Raw genomic sequence first — 24,031 nt, forward strand, 5'->3', positions numbered from 1 at the left:
CGGTTCTCCATTTGGTGGCCTATCGCGTGGAGACCGTTGAGGATATCTTTGACCCTCGCGTGGAGCTGACTTGCCGTTTCTCCTTCCTGCATTTTTATATTAAAAATTTTATTTAACAGCAAATCTCTTTTTGTTACCTTCGCTTCCTTCGTGCAACTCGATTAGTTTATCCCAAAGCTCCTTAGCGTTTTGATGCGGTCCGACCCGGTTCAGTTCTTCTCATGTTAGTCCGCAGTGTAGAGTATTGATGGCTTTGTTTTCAATTGATGCCTTTTTCTTTATATCATTTGTCCAGTCTTCAGGGTCTACTATGTTCCCGGAGTTGTCTACTGGAATTTTGTAAGCCCTTGTGACGCTCATCCATTGGTCGTAGTCTGTCTTCATGTAGACCTCCATTCTCCTCTTCCAGTACGAAAAGTCATCCCCGTTGAATAGGGGAGGACGTACTGTGCTGAAGCCTTCTTGTTGAGACATCTTATCCTGCACACACTAAATTAACTGGAAAAAAAATCCCAAGACTTCGTCTTGGATTAGCAGTGCGGGAGAAATAGAAACTCTAAGTTGGTGTTGTACCAATTTAGATTTTAAATGCAACGAGAGAAAAAATCTTCCAAAAAGATAATAATATCAGTTTTGAATTGTTAAAAAAAATGATTTCACCCCCTGTCTGATTGGTGGTTGCACCAAATCAGAGCGGTACCGGCTCTGATACCACTTGTAAGACCGTTAGATTCGATAGAGGGGGGGTGAATATCGATTCGAAAATCTCGAGTTAAGACGCAGCGGAAAAGTAAAGAAGTAAAGAGATGAACACTGTTGATTTTTACTTCGTTCGGAGCCTGTGACGACTCCTACTCGAAGGCCCGTACTCCTTGAGTACTTTCGTTGGGCAATTCACTAGCAATTTGGATAATTACAATTTACGTACAAATATTGCTAATGAAAAGAAAGAAAACAAAGCTAACCGACAAACAATGAATTAAAAAGAGAGCCGGAGTGAGTCGTCGGAGCTTTGTGAACGTTGTTGGAGCGCAGAGCAGCAGAGTGATTGGACTCAGAGTTCTCAGAAGACTGATATTTTGAAGCTCCTGCCTGGGGCTTCTTTTATATGCTGCTCCGGGCGCTGGATCCCTTCCGGGCGGGTGTGACGTAACATCCAACCAGCATGCTCCAAGTGTCAACGCTCGGCTTGGATAAAATTCGCCTCCGGGCACCCGGACCCCTCTTCTCCAGAAAGTCCTTCTCCTGCAAGAAAAGGTTAGTCCGAGGTAAATATACCCTGCAACACAGATTGTTAGCACAGTTTTATAGATAAGCAAATTGAGTTTGACTTAGATTCCGTCTTTCCGAGACCGGAATCTAGTCACGATCTCGACTTAGATATCCGAAATGGATCTAAGCCGGATCGACGCCTAATGTTCCCTTCCCGGGAACGCGTCCTCACAGTCACTCCCCTCCAGTGACTTACCTCACTTACCTGCCAGACGTCCGGTCAGCCCGTCGACCCGTCTAGACTTCTCGCCAAGCGTCCGGTCAGCCCGTCGACCCGCTTGGACTTCTCGCCAGCTATCCGGTCAGCCCGTCGACCTAGCTGGACTTCTCGCCAAGCGTCCGGTCAGCCCGTCGACCCGCTTGGACTTCTCGCCAGCTATCCGGTCAGCCCGTCGACCTAGCTGGACTTCTCGCCAAGCGTCCGGTCAGCCCGTCGACCCGCTTGGACTTCTCGCCAGCTATCCGGTCAGCCCGTCGACCTAGCTGGACTTTTTCCTGCACACTTGATCAAAGTGTCAGACAACAACACAACTAACTTAACCTATTTGTCATTCATCAAAACCTGGGTTAGACCGTTAGTGCTATCCGCACCAACAGTGCCTGCCTTGACTAAGAACATAATTTCAGTTTCTTGTTTGGACAAGAAAGGATTCTCGTTTATAATAAAGAACAAATGTTGTTCTGTCTATTTAAACGATATGTTCTATTGTAGTGCACCTCTAATAAACGGACTCTATATTCTAGACCTTGAGATGCCTATCTATAACATAAATACCAAGAGGTTCAAGTCAAATGACATGAACCAAACCTACCTCTGGCACTGTCGCTTAGGTCATATAAATGACAAGCGCTTATCCCAGCTCCATAAGGATGGTATGCTGGACTCATTTGATTTTGAATCATATGAGGTATGCGAGTCATGCCTACGAGGCAAGATGACCAAGACTCCCTTTAGTGGGCACAGCGAGAGAGCGACTGATTTGTTAGGACTCATACATAGTGATGTATGTGGCCCTTTCAATGTCGCTGCTAGAGGCGGTTATAGGTACTTCATCACATTTACTGATGACTTCAGTAGATACGGTTATGTGTACTTAATGACATATCCGAATCCTTTGAAAAGTTCAAAGAATTCAAGAATGAAGTACAGAACCAGCTTGGCAAGAGTATTAAGATACTTCGATCCGATCGAGGTGGAGAATACCTTAGCCATGAGTTCCGTGACTATCTAGCTGAGTGTGGGATTCTATCCCAACTCACTCCTCCTGGAACACCACAGTGGAATGGTGTATCCGAACGGAGGAATCGTACCTTATTAGATATGGTACGATCTATGATGAGTCACACAGATCTTCCGACATATCTATGGGGATATGCTCTAGACACGGCAGCTTTCATACTCAACCGAGTTCCATCCAAGGCCGTGATAAAGACTCCATATAGGATATGGACTGGGAGATGCCCAGTGTCTTTCATGAGGATTTGGGGTTGTGAGGCTTACGTTAGACGCCAAGTCTCGGACAAATTAGGACCCAAATCCGACAAGTGCTTTTCATTGGATATCCCAAGGAAACTAAGGGATATTACTTCTACATTCCCAATCAGATAGTTGTGGCAAAGACTGGGGTCTTTCTAGAAAGGAACTTTGTTTCTAGAAAGACTAGTGGGAGCACGTTCGATCTTGAAGAAGTTCAAGATGCGAATACTAGCACTGAAGCCTAGATGGAAGTTGAACTGGAACCACAAAGTGTTGTGGATGATGTTCCACAAGGAGTTGAGGAACAACAACCGGTTCAAGTAGACATACCTCTTCGCAGGTCTGATAGGGTACGTCGTCAGCTTGAGAGATACTCATTTCTCTTGTCTGACCATGATGATGTTGTACTCATAGAGGAAGAACCTACCACCTATCAGGAAGCTGTGATGAGACCAGATTCCGAGAAATGGCTAGAGGCCATGAGATCCGAAATGGAATCCATGTACACCAACCAAGTATGGACTTTGGTTGATCCACCTGAAGGGGTAAAACCCATTGGGTGCAAGTGGGTCTTTAAGAGAAAGACTGACATGGATGGACTTATCTATAAGGGTCGCTTGGTAGCTAAAGGTTTCAAGCAGATTCATGGTATTGACTATGATGAAACCTTTTCTCCAGTAGCGATGTTTAAGTCCATTCGGATCATGCTTGCTATTGCAGCTTACCATGACTATGAGATATGGCAGATGGATGTCAAAACCGCATTTCTGAATGGAAACCTGCTCGAGGATGTGTACATGACACAACCTGAGGGTTTTGTAGATCCACAGCATACTAGCAGAGTATGCAAGCTGCATAGGTCCATTTATGGACTAAAGCAAGCTTCTCGGAGCTGGAATCTTCGATTCGATGATGCAATCAAACAGTTTGGTTTCATCAAGAACGAAGATGAGCCTTGTGTCTACAAGAAGGTTGTAGGAGATATAGTTGTCTTCCTCATATTGTATGTGGATGACATACTACTCATTGGGAAGGACATCCCTATGCTTCAAGACCTGGCTAGGGAGTTGTTTCTCAATGAAGGACTTAGGTGAGGCATCCCGCATTCTAGGGATACAGATCTATAGGGATAGATCTAAGAGATTGCTTGGCCTAAGTCAGAGTACATACATTGACAAGGTACTCCTTCGGTTTGCCATGCAGAACTCCAAGAAGGGATTTCTGCCGATGTCACATGGCGTGAGTCTTTCGAAGACTCAAGGTCCCTCTTCTAGAGAGGAGAGAGACCGCATGGATCAGATCCCTTATGCCTCAGCCATAGGATCGATCATGTACGCCATGCTATGTACTCGACCTGATGTCTCGTATGCTTTGAGCATGACGAGCAGATACCAGTCAGATCTAGGTGAAAGTCACTGGATAGCGGTCAAGAATATTCTTAAGTACTTAAGAAGGACTAAAGAATATTTCTTGATATATGGAGGCAATGATGAGCTAGCCGTAAAGGGTTACGGTGATGCTAGCTTCCGACCCACCAGGATGACTATAGATCGCAATCGAGTTCGTGTTTTGCTTAAATGGTGGTGCCGTGAGTGAAAAGTTTGAAGCGTGACACGAGGCGATTCTACAACAGGTTAAGTATATTGCCGCATCGAGGCGAAGGAGGCGATTGGATCCAAGTTCATCATCGAACTTGGGGTGGTTCCTAACATCGCTGACCAGTTGAGCTCTATTGTGACAACAATGGAGCTATAGACAGGCGAAGGAACCTCGCTCACACCAGCGGACCAAGCACATACTACGGCGCTTCCATCTCATTCGAGAGATTATCGATAGAGGAGATGTGAAGATTTGCAGAGTACCTACAGAAGCTAACATCGCAGATCCCTTGACCAAGGCTTTGGCACAGAGAAAGCATGATGGTCACACTAGGTCATTAGGCCTTAGAGCCTATACTGATTGACACTAGTGCTAGTGGGAGATTGTTAGTTAGAGCCCTAGAGCCAATCATTTGATGATTGTATGGACTCATTGTATCATATTCTTGTATATTAATAAAGGCATTTGTTTGGTTATTATACTTATTTGTATTAGTGCCAAATAGACTAAGTATAATAGCGTCCTTGAGTAGAAGGTTCATACCTATATTAATCGATTAGTTGAATCGATAGTGAGATGATATAGGGAACACTACTCTAAATCATTCCTAGTCGAGTATTAACATTCAGGGACAATGTTAATACAATAAGACTAGCATGTAGGTCAGCTCGATGACTTGATCTCACAAGTCATGGATATAAAGATATCAAGTTGACACATGGGTATACATTAGAGAATATATACTGAATGACCCGCCATGAGAAAGTATCATGGATCGTTATATGAGTGTCATATACTTTCTCATGTGGCTATTAGTATGACTACTAGTCCTTAGACCTGAAGTCACCATGGATCCCTACATAAGGAGTTATGTACTTTGGTTTCGTCAAACGTCACCCGTAACTGGGTGGACTATAAAGGCGATTACTGGGTATGTAACGAATTATGCAGAGGGATGTGAGTGATGTAGATGAGATCTATCCCTCCTATATGACAGGAGTGACATCGATATTCTTGATAGAGTGAGACCAAGAAGTGTATGACCATACCCAAATGAGTCAATATGAGATATTGAGCTCATTTGATTGAGTTAGTCTACTTGGAGTTCAAGATTTAGATTGGTCAGAGGATGACACGGTCTATGCCTCACATTGATCAATCTAGATGTCTAGGATAGAAGGACACTTGTCATATATTGTGAGAAGTCACAATTAATAGTCACAAAGTGATGTTGGATCTCAACATTTCTTGTAACTTGGGTAGCAATGATGTATTGCTAGATGCCGCTCATTGCTTATATTTCTAAAGGAGTTTAGAAACATTGCCAATGTTACAAGAACCTATTGGGTCATACACAAAGAACAAGTGGATGGAGATTGGGTTCATATGATGAACCAATTGGATTGGGTTCATATGATGAACCAATTGGATTCAAATTAGACTTATTGAGTTAGACTCAATTAGATTCAATTGTTGAATGAGTCTAATTTAGATTTGATTCATTGAGTCAATTTATATTAATGAATTGAGATTCATTAAATTAAAATTGACTTGAGTCAAAGGTTGGATTTAACTCAACAAGGAAGACAATTGGTCAAGTTTGACTTGACCAAGTAGAAGTTGAAACATCAAGTTTGACTTGATGTATTGCCACATCATAAGGTTAACCTTGCCACATCATCTCCACCTCATAAGGTGTGCCACCTCATGGAGGTTACAACACCTCCCATTCCATTTAACGTGGCCGGCCACATTAAATGAGGGAGTTATGAGTGTGTGGTCGGCCACACTAAAGGATGAGTGATGAGAAGGTTTTCATTTAGTGTAATTGATGTGTGGTAATTATTCCATCTTCTTCCTAGCTTCTTCCTCCTCTTCTCTTGTTGTTGTCGTGGGTTCCAAGGGAAGGTGAAGGTGGTTGAGTGAGTTTCAAGAGCAAAGGAAGAGTGAATGTCACAAAGGAGGGATACTACTTCTTGAGTGTAAGACATTCCTTTTGCATCCTTTCTTTTCTTCCTTTTAAATCCTACCCGAGAGCCCTAGAAAGTGCTAGCACACTTGGGGCTCTCTTTTCCATCCTTGAGTGCTAGAGAGCACTCCTTGTTCGTGTGGATATCACTAGAGAAGTATCTACCTTGATACTTTGGAGATCCGACACATACCTTGGACGAGCGGGATTTGCGAGGGCACGCATCAAAGGTATAAAGTGTTTTCCTTTATAGATCTACTGTAGATCGTACTTTATAACTCGTACTCGTGTTTTTCAAAATTTTTCTTTGCACGGATCCTACGGCTTTGGGTGATTCGGGGTTTCCGCGACGCGAAAAGCGGTTTTCGCGGCCCGAAAAACCCAACAGAAAGATCTATCTCTATCCCTAACGGGCGAGCCATCTAAAGATATCTTTATAGATGCTCTAACAGTCGAGCCCAGTAATAATAGTAAATGAATATGAAAAACTACAAAAGATCTATCAACTATTATTTTAGTCGCCCCTCATACCTCTCCCATTGGTTGAGCCTATCTTGCTCAGATGGGGATATATATATACATAATTAGTGTGGCATTGGAATATGTTGTTAGTATCATACTTCTTGGCGTAGGGGCCAGTTAGGATATTGATTTAGTATAGATAAAATAATATAATTAATAAAATAAAAATCTTTTAATCATAAATCACCAAAAAAAAACTATTTTTGAGTCTTTATATTTTAAAACTTTTGTACAATAGTTTCAATCAACTATTAGAAATATATCTTTATGTACCTTGAATAAAACTATTATTCATCCAAACATCACCATTTGATTGCTCAACTTATCTTTCATTATTCTCATTGTAGAAAATACTCTTTCTAGTCGCAGTCGTCATGATTGGTATAAATAATTCAAATGTCAAAGGTTTATAAACCAACAAATAAATCAACAAGTTAGGGATGTAAATTTTTGTCACTTCTGATAGATTACGATGGTAACAACCATATGGTGCCTGATAATCAGTAATTAGACATATTTTTTTAGTATTATTTCTCGGTGTTTTTATCCTCTAGTGTATTCAAAATTATGTTTTTAATGTATTTTAGGAGTTTGGATCTTTTGTGGATCTTCATTTCAATTTTTATACATTTGATAGATATTATGACTATTATTTGAGTATATTTTATTTTGTCAAAATTGAGGGAGACAATAACGAATTGAGAAGAAGAACACCGATTCGATGTAATCTGTGGTCCGATTCAATTGTTGGATGTTTAAAAAGATCAAGTGAAGAAAAACCCATTTTAAACTCAATTTTAAAAGCCCAAAATCAAAAACCTCCAATACGATCTAAAGCTCAGTCCAAGAAGAAACCCTAACATCCTATTGCAATTGAACCGTTCCGGTGTGGTCCAAAGCAGTCTGGTTGGGTTCAGCGACCGGTTCTTTTGAAGTTTAGAAGGGTAATTCGGTTCAAGGAAATGCCGCTCTCGGTTCATCTTCTTTCCACCCGAGCACCCCTTTCCTCCTCTCCCGATCGCTTCCAACAGGCGGCGGCGTTCTTGGCGGAAGCTGCGAGCGACGGCAACGACCTCTGATCGTGCTCAACTCGCCGGAGTGATTCTCCGGTGAGTCCCCTTCGTCCATCACTCCTCCAAAAGCCCTGCTGGAGTGGTCGCAAGGCTGGGAATTCAAGGAGCGGCGGCGGCAGCGAGCTTCGATCATCTCCATCTCACCGGAGTGGTTCTCCGGTGCTGTCCTCCACCTGCCGGCGTCCGTCAATCCATTCCTGCTTCCCGTGGTTTGGAAAGGTAAGAGGAAGAAGCGGCAGCGGCAGTGAGTTCCATTGCCATTTCTCCGGCGTCAGTCCATCCATTGACGGTGAATCCTCGAGCTTGAAGTGCCCCTGCCGAAGTGGTTGCAAAGGCAGGAAGATCCTGAAGGAGCTCGGCAGTCCACCTTCATTCGCTGGAGACTAGCTTCACGGAGTTGTTCTTGATTCCGGTTTCATCCTATCTGGCCAAGCTCGCTGTGGTTCGCGTGGGCTGAAGCACAGATCAACGGAGACAGACAGCCCTCCACCTCTTCTGGTCAACTTTCATCGGAGTGGTTCTTCGGTGGAAGATTCATACCATGGTCGTTGTTGAAGCAAGCGCTACCGGTATCTTCACTGCTGTCCACCGGAGCTGGTGGTTCCATCTCCTGGCCTCCATTGTGACGGCGGGTAGTCATTTGGAGTTGGTTGTGGATTTGGGGTTTGGTTAACTTAGTTTATTTTCATATTTGATTTTGATCATTACTTATCTTATTGCATGTTTTTGTTATCTGATTATGCTTGTTCATTGTGCCTATTGATGGTAATTCTTATGTCATAGTGTGACAATGTGGTGCAGGGTGATCTTCGATGGTTAGATAGCATTGTTGGTTAATTCTTGATGCATGTTCTTTCTGTTGATTGTGATGTCCGTAGCGTATGGTGACAATGCGTTGTGAGTTCATTGTTGATTGTTAGCTAGGATTTTGATTATTGCATTAGCATTAGAGAAAACCCCAGAAAATCCCCCTTGTTTGACTTCGTCTGAAGACGAATGTCTTGCCATTAGTTCTGCGAGAGAGATTACCCCCGAGTCCTTTACTATACTGCCTTAGTGTAGATCAGAGGTTCCGATTAATTATTCATTGTTAATTTTGATTTGAGTGAGTGACAGACGTTCGACTAGTGCCCAGCGAGTAAACATATTATTCATTTTGAGAACAAGTGAACCTATCAAGGAAAGCATTTTCATATTGTATTAAACTATCATAGGAACCAGTCACTAAGTGAATATAAACTAAAGTTGTAGGCGTGCCAAACTAACAATTCTTTCTTAATTGTTTTTCCTATCGGCCTTGAGACCTAGTCTTGAAATTTCATCTGATGCCAATATATAGATTAAAAAAACATGTTTAAGCCATATCAACTGTTAGGTATCTATTTATAAGTTATAATTGAATTAGCTTTATGGTTTTCTCAACAGTTAGGCACCAGCACCAATGTTGCCATAGGTATCCATGTTTATATGTGTTCCTTTTGAAGTACCTTGTCCTTTCACAGCACTAGCAGTTAATTTCAACACTATTTTCTGATCCTGACGGGTGTGAAAATTTGACTTACTGGCCTCATCTAACTCAATGCTAATTGATGTATTTGAGTTGAAGGTTCTCTATGATCTTGTCAAAAAAAAAAAAAAAAAAAAAAACTTAAGTACTCAGAACTGTTGTTTTCAAGTATTCTGAATTATTCCAAGATCACTATGTAAGAAGTAAAAGGTAAGCACTGATCGGGGTTGGTGGGACATATATCTTCCTTGAAATTACTTAAAAAATAAAATTTTGTAAAACAAAATACTCATATTCATCTATACTCTGTATGTTACCTTTCTGATGAAACATATTCAATTCTTAAAGGATGTGAAAGTATACAATTATACTATTGATGATGGAGAATGACCCGCAGATAAATGAAAATGATGAAATGTAGTTTACTAGGAGGTAAATTTCCTTCTTTTGAAGGATTTTACACATACTATTTTGTAGGTTCACAGCCTCTGTATATATTTTTAATCATGTTACAGATTGTTTGATCCAATTACTGCTGTGTCTGTTTTATCAGTTCTAATATTATTTTCTAGCAATACTTTTTTGTTGGATCAAAGTACGCTTGTCTTACTTGAAACTCTTAGCTTTCCCTTCATAAAGAAACCATGTTAATTATATTTGTTTATTTTTTCATTCTAGGTTCTTACCCCAAATATTCCAGACATTGTGGTTGTGACTCTTGAAGACAAAATTCCATTCTTGATCAGCAGGGATCAACTTCCTTTAGATAAAATTGATTGGGATGTAGTTGAGAATTCAACTAAACCCTATAACATTAATATAATCAATAATCTTATTTTATTCAGACTTTTAATAATCTTAGTAATTCTATGTTAGTATATATGATTTTATTAATGGCCATTGTTTTATTTATTAATTTTATTAATAAATATTTATAGTGAGAATAAATAATTTAAAAAGAGCTGTAACATGCAATTAATTAATATAATCCAGTATTATTAATTTGATAAATATTGTTTTATAAAATTTTATCAATATTTTTTCATTAATCTGAAAATGTTTATGATAATGGATAATATCATATACACACACATAATATCTATATATATGATTCTTATCCTACCAAGTGCCCTTGCTGCACCTCTTCTTCTTTTCTCTTTGCTCTCAGCTTAATCTTTTCCTCCTTCTTATCCTCCACTTCCTCTGTGTCAAGCAATACTGTTGTTAACATTGAAGTATCTCAGGGTACACCAGACTAGTCAATACTTTAATGTATCATTCTAGCATGATGCTATTACTGAAACATACTGAGACCTTATAACTTACTATTTGGCATATGGAATCATTTGGAAATGTAAAGAAATATACCCAATAATTTCAACTTCAGAGGTAAGTGCTATCCTAATCAAAAAATGATGCTGAAGTTGGCCAGTGTAAAATAATGTAAACAAATATACCCTAAGTTAAGTTGCTATATGTTTTGGGGTCAGACTATACTTGGCATAGAGTGTATAGATTAGGCTCTATCTACAGTTTGATGCTTTGCGAGGAGGTAACCTAATCAAAATTACTAATAGATTATTAGGGAGAGTGTTATCTTGTTCCAACTTCTAAGGCTTCCTTCAACTTGATAAAGAAAGTCCCTCTTCTATCATTTATTCAACCTTTGTAAACTTATTGTTATAAATATCATTTTCAAATAAAGTAGTACAATATGAAATTGTTGTTAATGTTGATAGTGAATATTAAGCAATATTAGTGGAATATCTTTTGTAAGTGGATAGTAATTATCTGCAAAAGATTGTTTAGATATGTGAAAGCCGTAAGATATCCTCTCTAATGCTAATGCTGATGCTGCTGGAGGTAACATATCTTGATACTGATGCTGATGCGGCTGGTGAGGTAACATATCCAGATGCTGATGCTGCTGGAGAGGTAACATATCCAGATGCTGATGCTGCTGAAGGTAACATATATATCCTCTCTAATACACGTCTTAATAAGCAATCAAAAGCACCAAATTATTAACATATATTGTATATAAGCACAGGTAGTTGAAGTTCTCACAGAATCATTGACTTTAAATGAAACACCCGTACCAACAAAAGTTGCAAGGCTTATGTTGGTGTCTGATATTCTCCATAACAGCAGCACTCCAATTAAGAATGCTTCTACATATCGTACAAAATTTGAAGCTACCCTTCCTGATATAATTGAGAGCTTTACTGACTTATATCGCAGCATTTACTGGAGGAATCACTGCTGAAGCTTTGAAGGTGATAAAATTTCTTTTAATCATAGCAATTAATCTATAATGTGGGTTTACATCTGCTTATCATGATGTTTTAGTTGCCCATGGATGCCTTTGTGACATTAGTCTCTATACATGGTGTCACAGGTGCGAATAATTTAGCATATGTGGTAGGATTCAGCATACTCTATGGATTCAAGCCCTGGGCAGTTAATATAAATGAAAAAAAAATTATGCAACAAAGGGGTTAGAATGCGAAAATGGATGTGTAGATTTACTAGAAATGGAAGAAAAAACCAAAGGGAAAAGCTACTAAAAAAGATAAATCCGTTACCTTAACGACCCTCCTAGTGCCGGTTCCACGGGAAAAAAAACTACTAAGATACTATTATGTGAATATATTCACCAAGTCTTGTTTTTGAAAAGCTCATTATTAAGGACCCATGAAAAAGATAATTCCAATTTCACACAAGAAAAATGAGTGCATAAAAAAATTCTTGTACATGAACCAAAACATTTTTGTATGGAAATCATGTGCACCAAATTTTCAGTTAGAATCTTGGTCTGGAAGCATTTTATTGTGTTGGGGCCATATTATAGAATTTTTAAAATGGAGGGTTATGCTTGGGTGTTTCTGAACAACAAAGGTCTTGATTGAGCTTTCCCCAATCACAGATACTAATATCCCTAAAAAATTTGGTGTAAGCTGTGATGTAAATAAGAGAAAATAGTTTAGAATGGTACAAACCTGTTCAACAGTTAATAGATTCTATAGTTAGGCTTAATAAATTGATTAGAGGTATGGGCTTAAGGGAGATCAAAGCAAACCCAGTTAATGTAAAAAAAGGTGAGCTAAGAGATTTGAATATTACTAAATAATAGATATAGCTTTGCATCAAGTTCAATGAAGGAACAATATCCATACAGCAGAATCGTAGACAACTGTAGTTTGCAGTTGTGGAGTACCATGAATCTCTTGAGGAACGAGGTCTCCATGGTGCTGAAGAAATAGATAGGAAGGTAGCAGTTTATCGAGACAACTTGAATTCGAATTTGGTTTATCTGAAACTACAGATGATCAAGGATGCAAGAAAAGTTCATCAGGTAAGCTGGTTAAGAAATTGTATTTTCTTCTAGATCATATTTTGTGAAAGTTTTCTGTACTATTAAGCTCTTTAGTTTGGTATGAACTTACGCCGGTGAGTGGTTAATAGGACCATTAATTTCTACATCATTTTCCTGGACAGAAGTGATAACAAAATTCCATTGTTCATTCCATTTTTTTTCTTTTTGAATTGTAAATTTTACCCTAAACTCAATTTGTCCATTTGTTTAGTGTACAATGGAGAGATTAACTGTCTTTTTCTCTTTTTTCCTTGCTAACAGTATACCTTTTTTTTCTCTAGTTTACACTATTGATCTTTAATGATCATTGTAATGTGATCCCTTGTAACCAACATATAACAGTATATATATATATATATATATATATATATATATATATATATATATATATATATATATATTAGTGCTAGAGTAATTTGTCTAGAAAGCCATTTAATTTTAAATATTTATTCAGTTATGAAAAGGTAAATTCTTTGTTCGACTACCAAACTTTCGTTTCACTAATGTTTCTGTCATCTCTGATTAACCCTCCACCTATTTGTGCGTTTTCAAATTAAAATGCCTGCATGTCTCTAATTGGTGGGGAAAAAATTGAGGGTTTCAATCTCTCAGTTTCACCAAGAATTTCCATAAAGCAAAACATATCGAATAAAAATCCATCGACAATAAATTAAACCATACAATATCCATAAAGCAAAACTAGTACAAGTCCAAATAGTGCAACAAGAAATAAAACCAAAAGACCCAATAAAAAATATTCTTGCGATCTGCAGGGGGACTAACGACTAGAACTCCTCCGGACAGCCTCAACCTGAAAATATAATAATAACCACGGGGTGAATCAACTCCTCAGCGGGTAATATTGACATGCATAGTAAGAAAATAACAACTAGCACTAATCATACGTACAGTCTCCTGATATAAGAATGATAAATGCAACTGAAATAAACAGGAGAAAACTGTACTAACCAGGACCTGGTGTATGGATAATAATCTGAGAGGTATAAGAATCCTGTATGCATGTTAAACAAATGCATCCATCCAATATGCAGCATATAAGTGCAACAAACGCAAGCAATAAATGCATCAATGCATATGATGCCAATGACATGTCCTGGTCACCCTTACTGCTAGTCAGCCATCTCACATACGATGGTGAAATCGAGTGGGTAGGGCTGTGACAACCGTGCACTCTACCATCACTGCTCCTGATGAGTGACCGAGTGGACGGGATGCTATCGGAGTACACCTATTCTCCTACTCCAAATCATAAGTGGAGGAGCTTAATGCTCTCATCTTCCTGAGCAAGTCCAGAGGAGGGATCCTTGTCCTGCTACAACGTTGCGTCACACTACCTATGAGTGGATTAACGGAGCCCTTGACAAAGCAACCTGCTGCAACACACCCTGCCTGATAAGAACCACTAACCCATGAGTGGTTGTGTGTGCAGATCCATGTAACTGGCGATGTGCTCAACAATAATGGAGCCAACTATCGCACAGCATGCAATCATGCAAGATGGTGTATGATACTAAGTATGGGAATATCCTGAACCTATCCATCTTTACATAATGTGTACCATAGGACAATGAATCAAATCAAAGGTCTAGGTACACAGATCAGATAAGGTATAGAAACCTAGGTCCTGAACATAATAAAACATGGTTATGTCACTACCCCTATAAGCATGTATAATCAAGTAGGTACTAATATGAAGTGCATAACAAGTAAATAAAACAAGCATGTAACAGGTATCGGGTAGTGATCAACCGATGCAGATAAGAAACATAATCATTACTATTTGTTAAAAATATTACTATGCATATCAAATGACATATCTAAAACGATAAGTCAAAGTACCCGCCTCCAATAAGAAGATCGTATCCAGTCCAAATCCAACGTCGAGATACTCGTCTCGCGTCAAAGTCGTGTGTCCTCAATATAAATATATTTTATTTAGCTACAATTCTTATAAATAACTAAATAAAATCTCTAACCCTAAATTAGGGTTAAACCCTAATCACATGACCATCATCCTACCTAAACAAAATTGACGATCAATTAGGGTTAGTTACCTATTCCCCAATCAACCATTAGATTAATAATAAAAACCTAATTCCTTTTACACATAAACAACTAATTACATAATCTATAACATACCCAATTCAACACATATATCAAATCTCTACCCTTACCTCAACTTCACAGTCGTTCTTACTGCTGGAATCAAAGAGTTGTTGCTCAATTAGGGCCGTTGGTTGCTGGTAGGAGTGACTGCCGGATCCAAGAAAACCCACAGCAAAAGACTACCCTTGCGATCACTGATCCACCTAACTCTACACCTGCAGACCAGATCAGAAGGGGAAAATCAAGAGTGCAACCAAGTGTTCCAAGTATAACCAACTCACCTTGTTGGTTAGACAGTAAGGAACTGGGGCACGGAAGAGGGCAGAGGGGAGGTAGAACCCGGGCGACAAAGTAGCGATCGGTGCACAGATCTGAAGAGGGGAAGGGCGGCGGCGCTAAGGCAGAGGGCTCGACGTCGGTTGTGGTGGCCGGTGGCTACACAGAGGGAAGAAGGGAGTCACGGGTCGGCCGGGGCTAGGGCTCACGGAAGAAGGGGAAGAGGAGAAGGAAGGGGATCAGCAAGGGAGAGGACGAGAAGAGGAAGGAAGACCCTTGGCCGAGGGGTTTTTAACACGGGGGAGAGGAAACCGTCGGGTGGCGGTTTGGGGACGACGTCGGGCGCGTGGGTTCGGCGGGGGAGAAAGGAAACGAAGGGGAGAAAAAAAAAGAAAAAGAAAAGAATAAAAGAAAAGGAAATATTTAAAAAAAATCAAACATTTCCTCGCTAAAACGGGGTAGCCTAAACAGGCTTTCCCGGGGCCCAATATTTATCCCCGTAACCTAAGCCATACGAGCTCCGAAAAATTCCAGAAATTTTTTTAAAAATTATGGAAAATTTTCTTATGGTGATTCACCAATTTTCGGTATTTTACATTCTCCCAACCCGTCTAATCTAGCTGCCCTTCTAACACACGGACCACCCAATTCATCTGACCCGATTGGTTAAGCACAAAGTTAATTGAGCAAATTAGGTGAGTTGGACAACCATTCTCGGTAAGCCAAGAATGAATACAAATTCTATTAAACTCGAAATTTCAAAAACATAATTGCGACTAAACAGAGGAATATTATTCTATACAAGATTCATAAGAAAAATGCTTCAAACGTGCTAACTGACCAGAGTATACTTTAACTCGATCGAATAAATAGGTTCATACTTGGACAAGATCGTCAAATCCTCTGCAATCATAGCAAGAATATTTACAGAGAAGTCACTTCAAAGGTTTAAAGACATTATATTTAGCATTATTGATAAAGAGCAGAAGGGGAGCCTTGGCGCAACAGTAAAGTTGTTGCCATGTGACCAAAAAGTCACGGGTTCGAATCCTGAAAATAGCCTCTTGCAAAAAGCAAGGTAAGACTGCATACAATGGATCATTCTCCGGGATCTCGCATGGCGGGAGCATCGTGCACCGAGCTGCCCTTTTTTAATTATTGATAAAGAGCACAATTATGTCAATTGGAAAACTCTTATGTAGTGATCGTTTGAACGCAATCAGTACTGGTGTTCTTTGTCAAATATTTTTTACCCCAATTTTACATTCTCCCCCATTAATAAAAATTTGGTCCCCAAATTTCGTTATTTACCATCAACAAGTACTAACAACAGATAGAAAGTATAAATGCTGAACGGAAAATAACCCACATACCCCAAGTGAAAGGTGGGGGTATCGAGCTCGGATCGTATTCTCGAGCTCCCAGGTAGCCTCCTCGTCTGAATGATGCTGCCTTCCGACTTTAACCAGTCGGATAGTTTTGTTCCACAGCCGCCGCTCTTTCTGGTCCAGAATCTGTACCGGAATCTCCTCGTAGGTAGCGTCAGACTGAATGGAAACTGAGATATCTGTCAGCACATGTATCGGGTCGAGTATGTATCTCCTCAGCATAGATACATGGAATACGTCGTGGACGCCTGCCAGGGACGGTGGTAGTGTCAGACGATAAGCTACAACTTCAATCCTCTCCAGGATCTGGAAAGGGCCAATGTACCGCGCAGTTAGCTTACCTCTAAGGTCAAATCTCTTCACCCCTTTCGTAGGTGAAACTCGTAGAAATACATGGTCGCCTGTAGAGAGGCGATCCTGCGCCTCTGACATCCTCCGTCTGATAGTACGGACCAACTCTGCCTCATGTTGAGCTCTATGAGGTCCCAACAGCTGGGCCTCCCCAACCTCATCCTAGAGGGTGGGTGTCCGACAAGACCTACCATACAACGCTTCAAATGGTGTCATCTGAATAGTCAAATGAAAGCTGTTGTTATAGGTGAATTCTACCAATGGCAAATGGTCCTCCCAACTGCCTCCGAAATCCAATACACAAGACCTCAGTAAGTCCTCTAGAGTCTGAATGGTCCGCTCTGACTGTCCATCTGTCTGCGGATGAAAAGCTGTACTGAAATGGAGCTGAGTGCCCAAGGCCTGCTGCAGACTTTGCGAGAATCAAGACGTGAACCGAGGGTATCTATTCGAAATATTAGTCAAAGGAACACCATATAATCTGATGATCTCCCGGCAATACAGATCTGCCAATCGATCCAGGGAATCAGTCTTCCTGATCGCTAAGAAGTGCACTGATTTGGTTAATCGATCAATGATTACGACAAACCCACCATAAAGTCCATGGTAATATGTTTCCATTTCCACTCAGGAAAAGGAATCCGCTGAAGTAATCCGGCATGTCTCTGGTGCTCATCAAATCTCGATACATGCGGGTCCCACTCGGATGGATCGCAAATCGAGAGCGATGAGCCTCTTGAAGTAGCTCCTGTAAGACCGGGTCAGTCTCACCCGGTCTTACAGGAGCTACTTCAAGAGACTCATCGCTCTTAATTTGCGATCCATCCGAGTGGGACCCGCATGCATTGAGATTTGAGGCGTTCCTATTGTGGAACGACATGAAGAAAAACATCGCGGAATTCGTAGCTAGATGTCTTGTCTGTCAGCAGGTGAAGGTTGAGCACCAGAGACATGCCGGATTACTTCAGCGAATTCCTTTTCCTGAGTGGAAATGGAAACATATTACCATGGACTTTATGGTGGGTTTGTCGAGGACACGACGAGGTCATGACGCGATTTGGGTAATCATTGATCGATTAACCAAATCCGCGCACTTCTTAGCGATCCGGAAGACTGATTCCCTAAATCGATTGGCAGATCTGTATTGCCGGGAGATCATCAGATTACATGATGTTCCTTTGATTATTATTTCTGATAGAGACCCTCGGTTCACATCTCGATTCTGGCAGAGTCTGCAGCAGGCCTTGGGCACTCAGCTCCGTTTCAGTACAGCTTTCCATCCGCAGACAGATGGACAGTCAGAACGGACCATTCAGACTCTAAAGGACTTGCTGAGGTCTTGTGTATTGGATTTCGGAGGCAGTTGGGAGGACCATTTGTCATTGGTAGAATTTGCCTACAACAACAGCTTTCATTTGGCTATCCAGATGGCACCGTTTGAAGTGTTGTATGGTAGGCCTTGTCGGACACCCACCCTCTAGGATGAGGTTGGGGAGGCCCAGCTGTTGGGACCTCATAGAGCTCAACATGAGGCAGAGTTGGTCCGTACTATCAGACGGAGGATGTCAGAGGCGCAGGACTGCCAGAAGAGTTATGTTGATCGGAGACGCAGACCCCTGGAGTTCTCTACAGACGACCATGTATTTCTACGAGTTTCACCCACGAAAGGGGTGAAGAGATTTGACCTCAGAGGTAAGCTAGCATCATTCAGACGAGGAGGCTACCCAGTGTTGTTAGAGGCGCGAGGCGCACCGAGGCGCAAAAAGCTCCTAGAGCCCGAGGCGCGAGGCAAGCCCGAGGCGCGCGCCTCTTGAACATGAGGTTGATGATTACCAGACTATTGCCACACTCATATACTATGTCAAATATGATAACTATTAATATTCCACACACATCAATATCAAATATAACAAGCAAAACAACACCATGATAAAATTAATAAAAGTTTCAAACTTTCAAGTTTCAAGTTTCTAATTTAAACTAACAAAGTCCATCAAAACAAGTGTAATAAGTAAAATTAATCATCAAGCTCAAGATCATCCTCATTGTATTCTTCTTCTTCGTTATCTTCATCTTCTTCAAATTCAATTTCTTCTTCTTCTTCTTCATCTCTAAATCTTAGAGATGAGTGTCTCATAGAGGAAGATGCATTTCCCTTCTCGACTTGTTTAGGCCTAGCATTTGAACTAGAGGTCATGGTTGCAATATTTTTTCCTCTAGTACAATATTCGTGCTCTTCACCTCAACTAGCCTAGCAACGACATCCCATGTCAAGTCATCACCTTCAAAAGCCAACTCATCTTCTTCATTATCACTTTCTCCACCCATTCTACCCATCAACCATTCATTACTGTCATCAATATCTGTCAAAGAGATGGGGTCAATCTTATCACGTGCATCATACCGAAGTTTTAAGGCACGATTGTATTTCACAAATACCAAATCATTTAAGCACTGCTGAGCTAGCCTATTCCTTTTTTTTCTGTGAATCTACAAAATGTCAAAAATCACAATAAGTATAATAAAATAGCAAAGAATATTTTCTACTTATAAAAGTAACATACTAATAGTATTATACATTTATATTTATTACATACCTGCTCAAATACACTCCAATTGCGCTCACAGCCAGAAGCACTACAAGTGAGGCTAAACACTTTAATTGCAAACTTTTGTAATTCTGGGGTATTTGCTCCGTAGCATTCCCACCATTCTGCTGGAGATAATGCTCTTCTATGTCTAATTGTCACATTCCCCCCAAATAGCCCATCTTGCTCAGTAGTGCTTGAAACCAATCTCTCCATAGTTTCAAACAAACCATTCACCACTTTTCCACAGATATTTGAATCTGTATATGAATAAAATTATTCTGAATTCAAATAATGTCCTGCAACATGCAGAGGCCAATCAAGTTGGCATTCCCATCTCGTATCAATGATCTCAAACAGTTCTTTGTACTTCTCTTCTTTCTCCTCGAAGGTCTTCATAATTGTTTCTTTTGCCCTATCCATAGCCTCATAAATATAGCACATTGCAGGTTTTCTTTCGTCATCAACCAATCTTCGAACACGGACTAAAGGGCCATATATTTTAAGATATGCACAATACTGCTCCAAAATCTAAGTGTCATGATAATTTTAGCTACCTTCTTCCCCGCCGCTTCTTTTGCCCATTTACTTTCTGTCCAATCTTTTGAAATGAACATTTTTCTTAAATTTTGCTTCTGTAGGTGCATCCTTTCAAGAGTAAGAAAAGCTGTAGCAAATCTTGTGACACCTGCCCGACAAAGCTCTTTTTGTCTTGTGAATTGCCTCAACATATTTACCATGCCGGGGCGAACATAAATGTAAGCATTCACACTCATTGCCTTCTTCAATGTTGCTTTAAAATCAGGCAATTTCCCTATATCTTCTAAGATCAAGTCAACGCAGTGAGCAGCACAAGGAGTCCAATACAAGTGTGGCCTTTTTGCTTCTAATAATTTTCCTACAAACGATGTTAGAAAAGTAGATAAATTTAACATATATAAGAAAAAGCATATCGATAAGAAAGAATTAAATAGATTCTTACCAGCAAGCACATTGTTACTTGCACTATCTGTAACAACTTGAACAACATTTACTTCTCCTACACGCTCCACAAATCGATCAAGCAACTGAAATATTCTCTCCAGTCTTTGCATAATCAGAAGCATCAACCGATTCGATGAAAACTGAACCTTTAGGAGAATTCACTAAAAAATTAATCAATGTTCTCTGCCTTTTGTCTGTCCACCCATCTGCCATCAAACTACAACCATACTTGGCCCATTCTGTTTCACACGACTTAATGTAATCATTTGTCACACTATCAACCGCCTTTTTTAGAAAAGGAACCCGCACCTCATGATAACTAGGTCCTTTTAGACCTATGCCATATTGGCCAACCAAGTCCAACATTCTTTTGAAGCTTGAATAATTAACGGCATTAAATGGAATTGCCGCATCATACATCCACTCAGTTATGGCCATACAAGCTTTTTCCCTCAATTCTTTCTTGTATGCCTCATTTATCGTAGATTGTCTTTCTTTACCCTTTCTACTTTCAACAATTTTTTGTACATTAGGAGCAAAATACGTATCCATTGGACCTATTTGTCTGGGCCTTTTTTGCATATTCACTGATCTAGAACTTGTACTTGTACTTATAGGCGGCACACCTTTAGCTCCAATATTATCCATATCAATATCATCACCAAGAGGGTCTACATCCTTAAAGTCCAATGTCGCAAGTTGAGAAAGATTACTTTTCTCTGCCTTTTTCTCCATGAAATTTTTAATTTCTTCACGTACATGAGGTGGACATTTTTTGCAAGTCGTAGTATTTCGAAACCCCCCAACAAGATGTTTTGCACGATAAATACCCCTTTTGTAACTTTTTGACAAAAGTTACAAATTAAATCATTTTTATTATCCGGATTAATTCTTTGAAAATAATTCCATCCCGGATCTTTTGATATATATGTTGGAGTATCACTACTACCTTCCATGATAATTGAACAAGAAAATAGTCTGAAAAATTAAAAATAAAAATAGAATCAATAAGGTACCAACAATAAAAAAGCATTGTACAATCTGTACCAGTAATTTAAAAGTAAAACTTAGACCAATTCAGGCACTGTACCTACCGCCTGAAAAAATAAAAACCAGTAAAAAAACAGAAATGTTCATTTCAAAGCAAAACAAAAAGCAGTAAAGAAAAAAAAATAAAAAAATAGTAAAAAATCTGAAATACTGGACAGGGGACAGCACGACAGTCGCCAACACCAATACAACAAAACCAAAAGCAGTAAAGACAGAAAAAAATGAAAAAACATTAAAAAAAAATGAAATACTGGACAGTGGACAGCAGCACGCAGGAAGTCAAAAACTGAAATACTGGACAGTGGACTGAAATACTGGACAGTGGACGCGTAGCACTAATACAACACCAAATACGAAACAAAAAAACAGTATAAAAAATCCAAAACCAGACGGCAAAAGAGAAGAAGATGATTAAAAAACAACCGGCAAAAATTTAAAAACAGAAACCAAAACAAAACAAAACCTGACAGCAGCACAGTAAGTACACGAACCGGACAGCAACGAAAAGAATACTCGGCGGCGAAACGAATACAGAACTGCAGCGGGTAAAAAATACAGAAAAGAAGAAGAAAAAGAAACGAAGAGAAAGCAGCGAAGAGAAGAAGAGAAGAAGAGAAGAAGAAGATGTTAACAGACGAATAAGAAGAAGAGAAGAAGAAGAAGTGAAGAACAGAAAAAAATAGAAAAAAGAAGGAAAACATACTTGGCGACGATGCAACTCAGCGATGGCGCGACTCAGCGATGGCGGCGGCGGACGGAAATGGGTTCAGGTTTCTTCCTCCCTTCCTGCGTTTTCTTCCTTCCTGCGTTCTCTTCCTTCCTGCGTTTCCTTCCTGCGTTTTCTGCTGCGTTTTTGCTCCTCTTTCCTGTGCCCTAATTCCAAACAATGCTGATTTGGAATTTTTTTTTTTGTTTAAAATCCAGATTTAGTCAAGATCTATTGCGGCGCCTCGATCGCGCCTCGATCGCGCTTCGTTGAGGTGCAAAGGCGCACGAGGCGCGCCTGGCGAACAGCGCCCGCCTCGCGCGGGGAGAAGCGTTTTCCCTCGCGCCTTGCGCGCCTTGCGCCTGGGGCGCGCCTCGCGCCTGGGGCGCGCCTCAGGCGCGCCTTTAACAACACTGAGGCTACCTGGGAGCTCGAGGATACGATCCGAGCTCGATACCTCCACCTTTTCACTTAGGGTATGTGGGTTATTTTCCGTTCAGTATTTATACTTTCTATTTGTTGTTAGTACTTGCTGATGTTAAATAACGAAATTTGGGGACCAAATTTTTATTAGTAGGGGAGAATGTAAAATTGAGGTAAAACATATTTGACAAAGAACACCAGTACTGATTGCGTTCAATAGGTCTCTACATAAGAGTTTTCCAATTGACATAATTGTGCTCTTTATCAATAATTAAAAAAGGGCAGCTCGGTGCACGATGCTCCCGCCATGCGGGATCCCGGAGAATGATCCTTGTATGCAGTCTTACCCTGCTTTTTGCAAGAGGCTATTTCCAGGATTCAAACCCGTGACTTTTTGGTCACATGGCAATAACTTTACTGTTGCGCCAATGCTCCCCTTCTGTTCTTTATCAATAATGCTAAATATAATGTTTTTGAACCTTTGAAGTGACTTCTCTGTAAATATTCTTGCTATGATTGCAGTGGATTTGACGATCTTGTCCAAGTATGAACCTATTTCTTCGATCGAGTTGAAGTATACTCTGGCCAGTTAGTACGTTTGAAGCATTTTTCTTATGAATCTTTTATAGAATAATATTCCTCTGTTTAGTCGCAATTATGTTTTTGAAATTTCAATAGAATTTGTATTTATTCTTGGCTTACCGAGAATGGTTGTCCGACTCACCTAATTTGCTCAATTAACTTTGTGCTTAACCAATCGGGTCAAATGAATTGGGTGGTCCGTGTGTTAGAAGGGCAGTTAGATTAGACGGGTTGGGTGTATCGATTGAGTTTGAAGAGTTAGTCTTATCAAATAGATTTGACGAGTGACGTATATTCATAATTATTTGTTAATTCTATGCAGGATTAAAATTAAATTTAGTATTTGATAGAATGATCAAATTAATCAATAAAAATTAAATCAATTTGATATTTGATTATTTGTTTTAAATATATATATATATATATATATATATTAATGAGATAATTAGATTAGGATTTAAGTATGTTTATTTAAAGTATATTATTTAAATTAGAAGATGGGATGAATTAACTAAGGGGGGTGTGTATTCAATGTTGGACTTTTAATTACTTTGAATGACTTTTGTGGATTTTAAATGTCTAGGTGTATTCAATCTAGACTTTTATAAACTCTTTAGAATTCTAATGATATTCAAATTGGATTTTTATATAGTTTTAAAAAGTCATGTCGTATCCTAGCTTGATTTTTTAAAACTCTATGAAAATCTTTTGGTATCCAAAATTTTAATAGATTTTCATGGATTCTTTTAGAATCCTTGGAT

At 39.7% G+C, this 24,031-nt stretch overlaps 1 protein-coding gene and 1 long non-coding RNA gene across 7 annotated transcripts in view; one reads left to right on the forward strand and one right to left on the reverse strand.

Annotated features, from left to right (window-relative positions):
• The first annotated feature begins 7,809 nt into the window (after nucleotides 1–7,809).
• LOC122029397 overlaps nucleotides 7,810–24,031 on the forward strand; it is a 49,204-nt gene continuing 32,982 nt past the window's right edge. For 4 of the 6 annotated variants that reach the window (XR_006125046.1, XR_006125048.1, XR_006125049.1 and 1 more), the window contains exons 1-2: nucleotides 7,810–11,385; nucleotides 11,470–11,695. This is a non-coding gene — a long non-coding RNA (uncharacterized LOC122029397). Of the gene's footprint in view, nucleotides 11,386–11,469; nucleotides 11,795–11,817; nucleotides 13,122–24,031 lie in introns of those variants that run through there. The other 2 variants (XR_006125047.1, XR_006125045.1) reach the window with 2 other exon arrangements.
• On the reverse strand, nucleotides 20,011–21,315 carry LOC122029396. Its single transcript, XM_042588363.1, has 2 exons — nucleotides 20,508–21,315; nucleotides 20,011–20,423 (listed from the first exon to the last, which is right to left on the reverse strand). The coding sequence occupies exons 1-2, from the start codon at nucleotides 20,629–20,631 to the stop codon at nucleotides 20,011–20,013; spliced, it is 537 nt and encodes a 178-aa protein (XP_042444297.1). The 5' UTR covers nucleotides 20,632–21,315.

This window comes from Zingiber officinale, chromosome 10B (genome assembly GCF_018446385.1).
Source record: "Zingiber officinale cultivar Zhangliang chromosome 10B, Zo_v1.1, whole genome shotgun sequence".
NCBI lineage: Eukaryota > Viridiplantae > Streptophyta > Magnoliopsida > Zingiberales > Zingiberaceae > Zingiber > Zingiber officinale.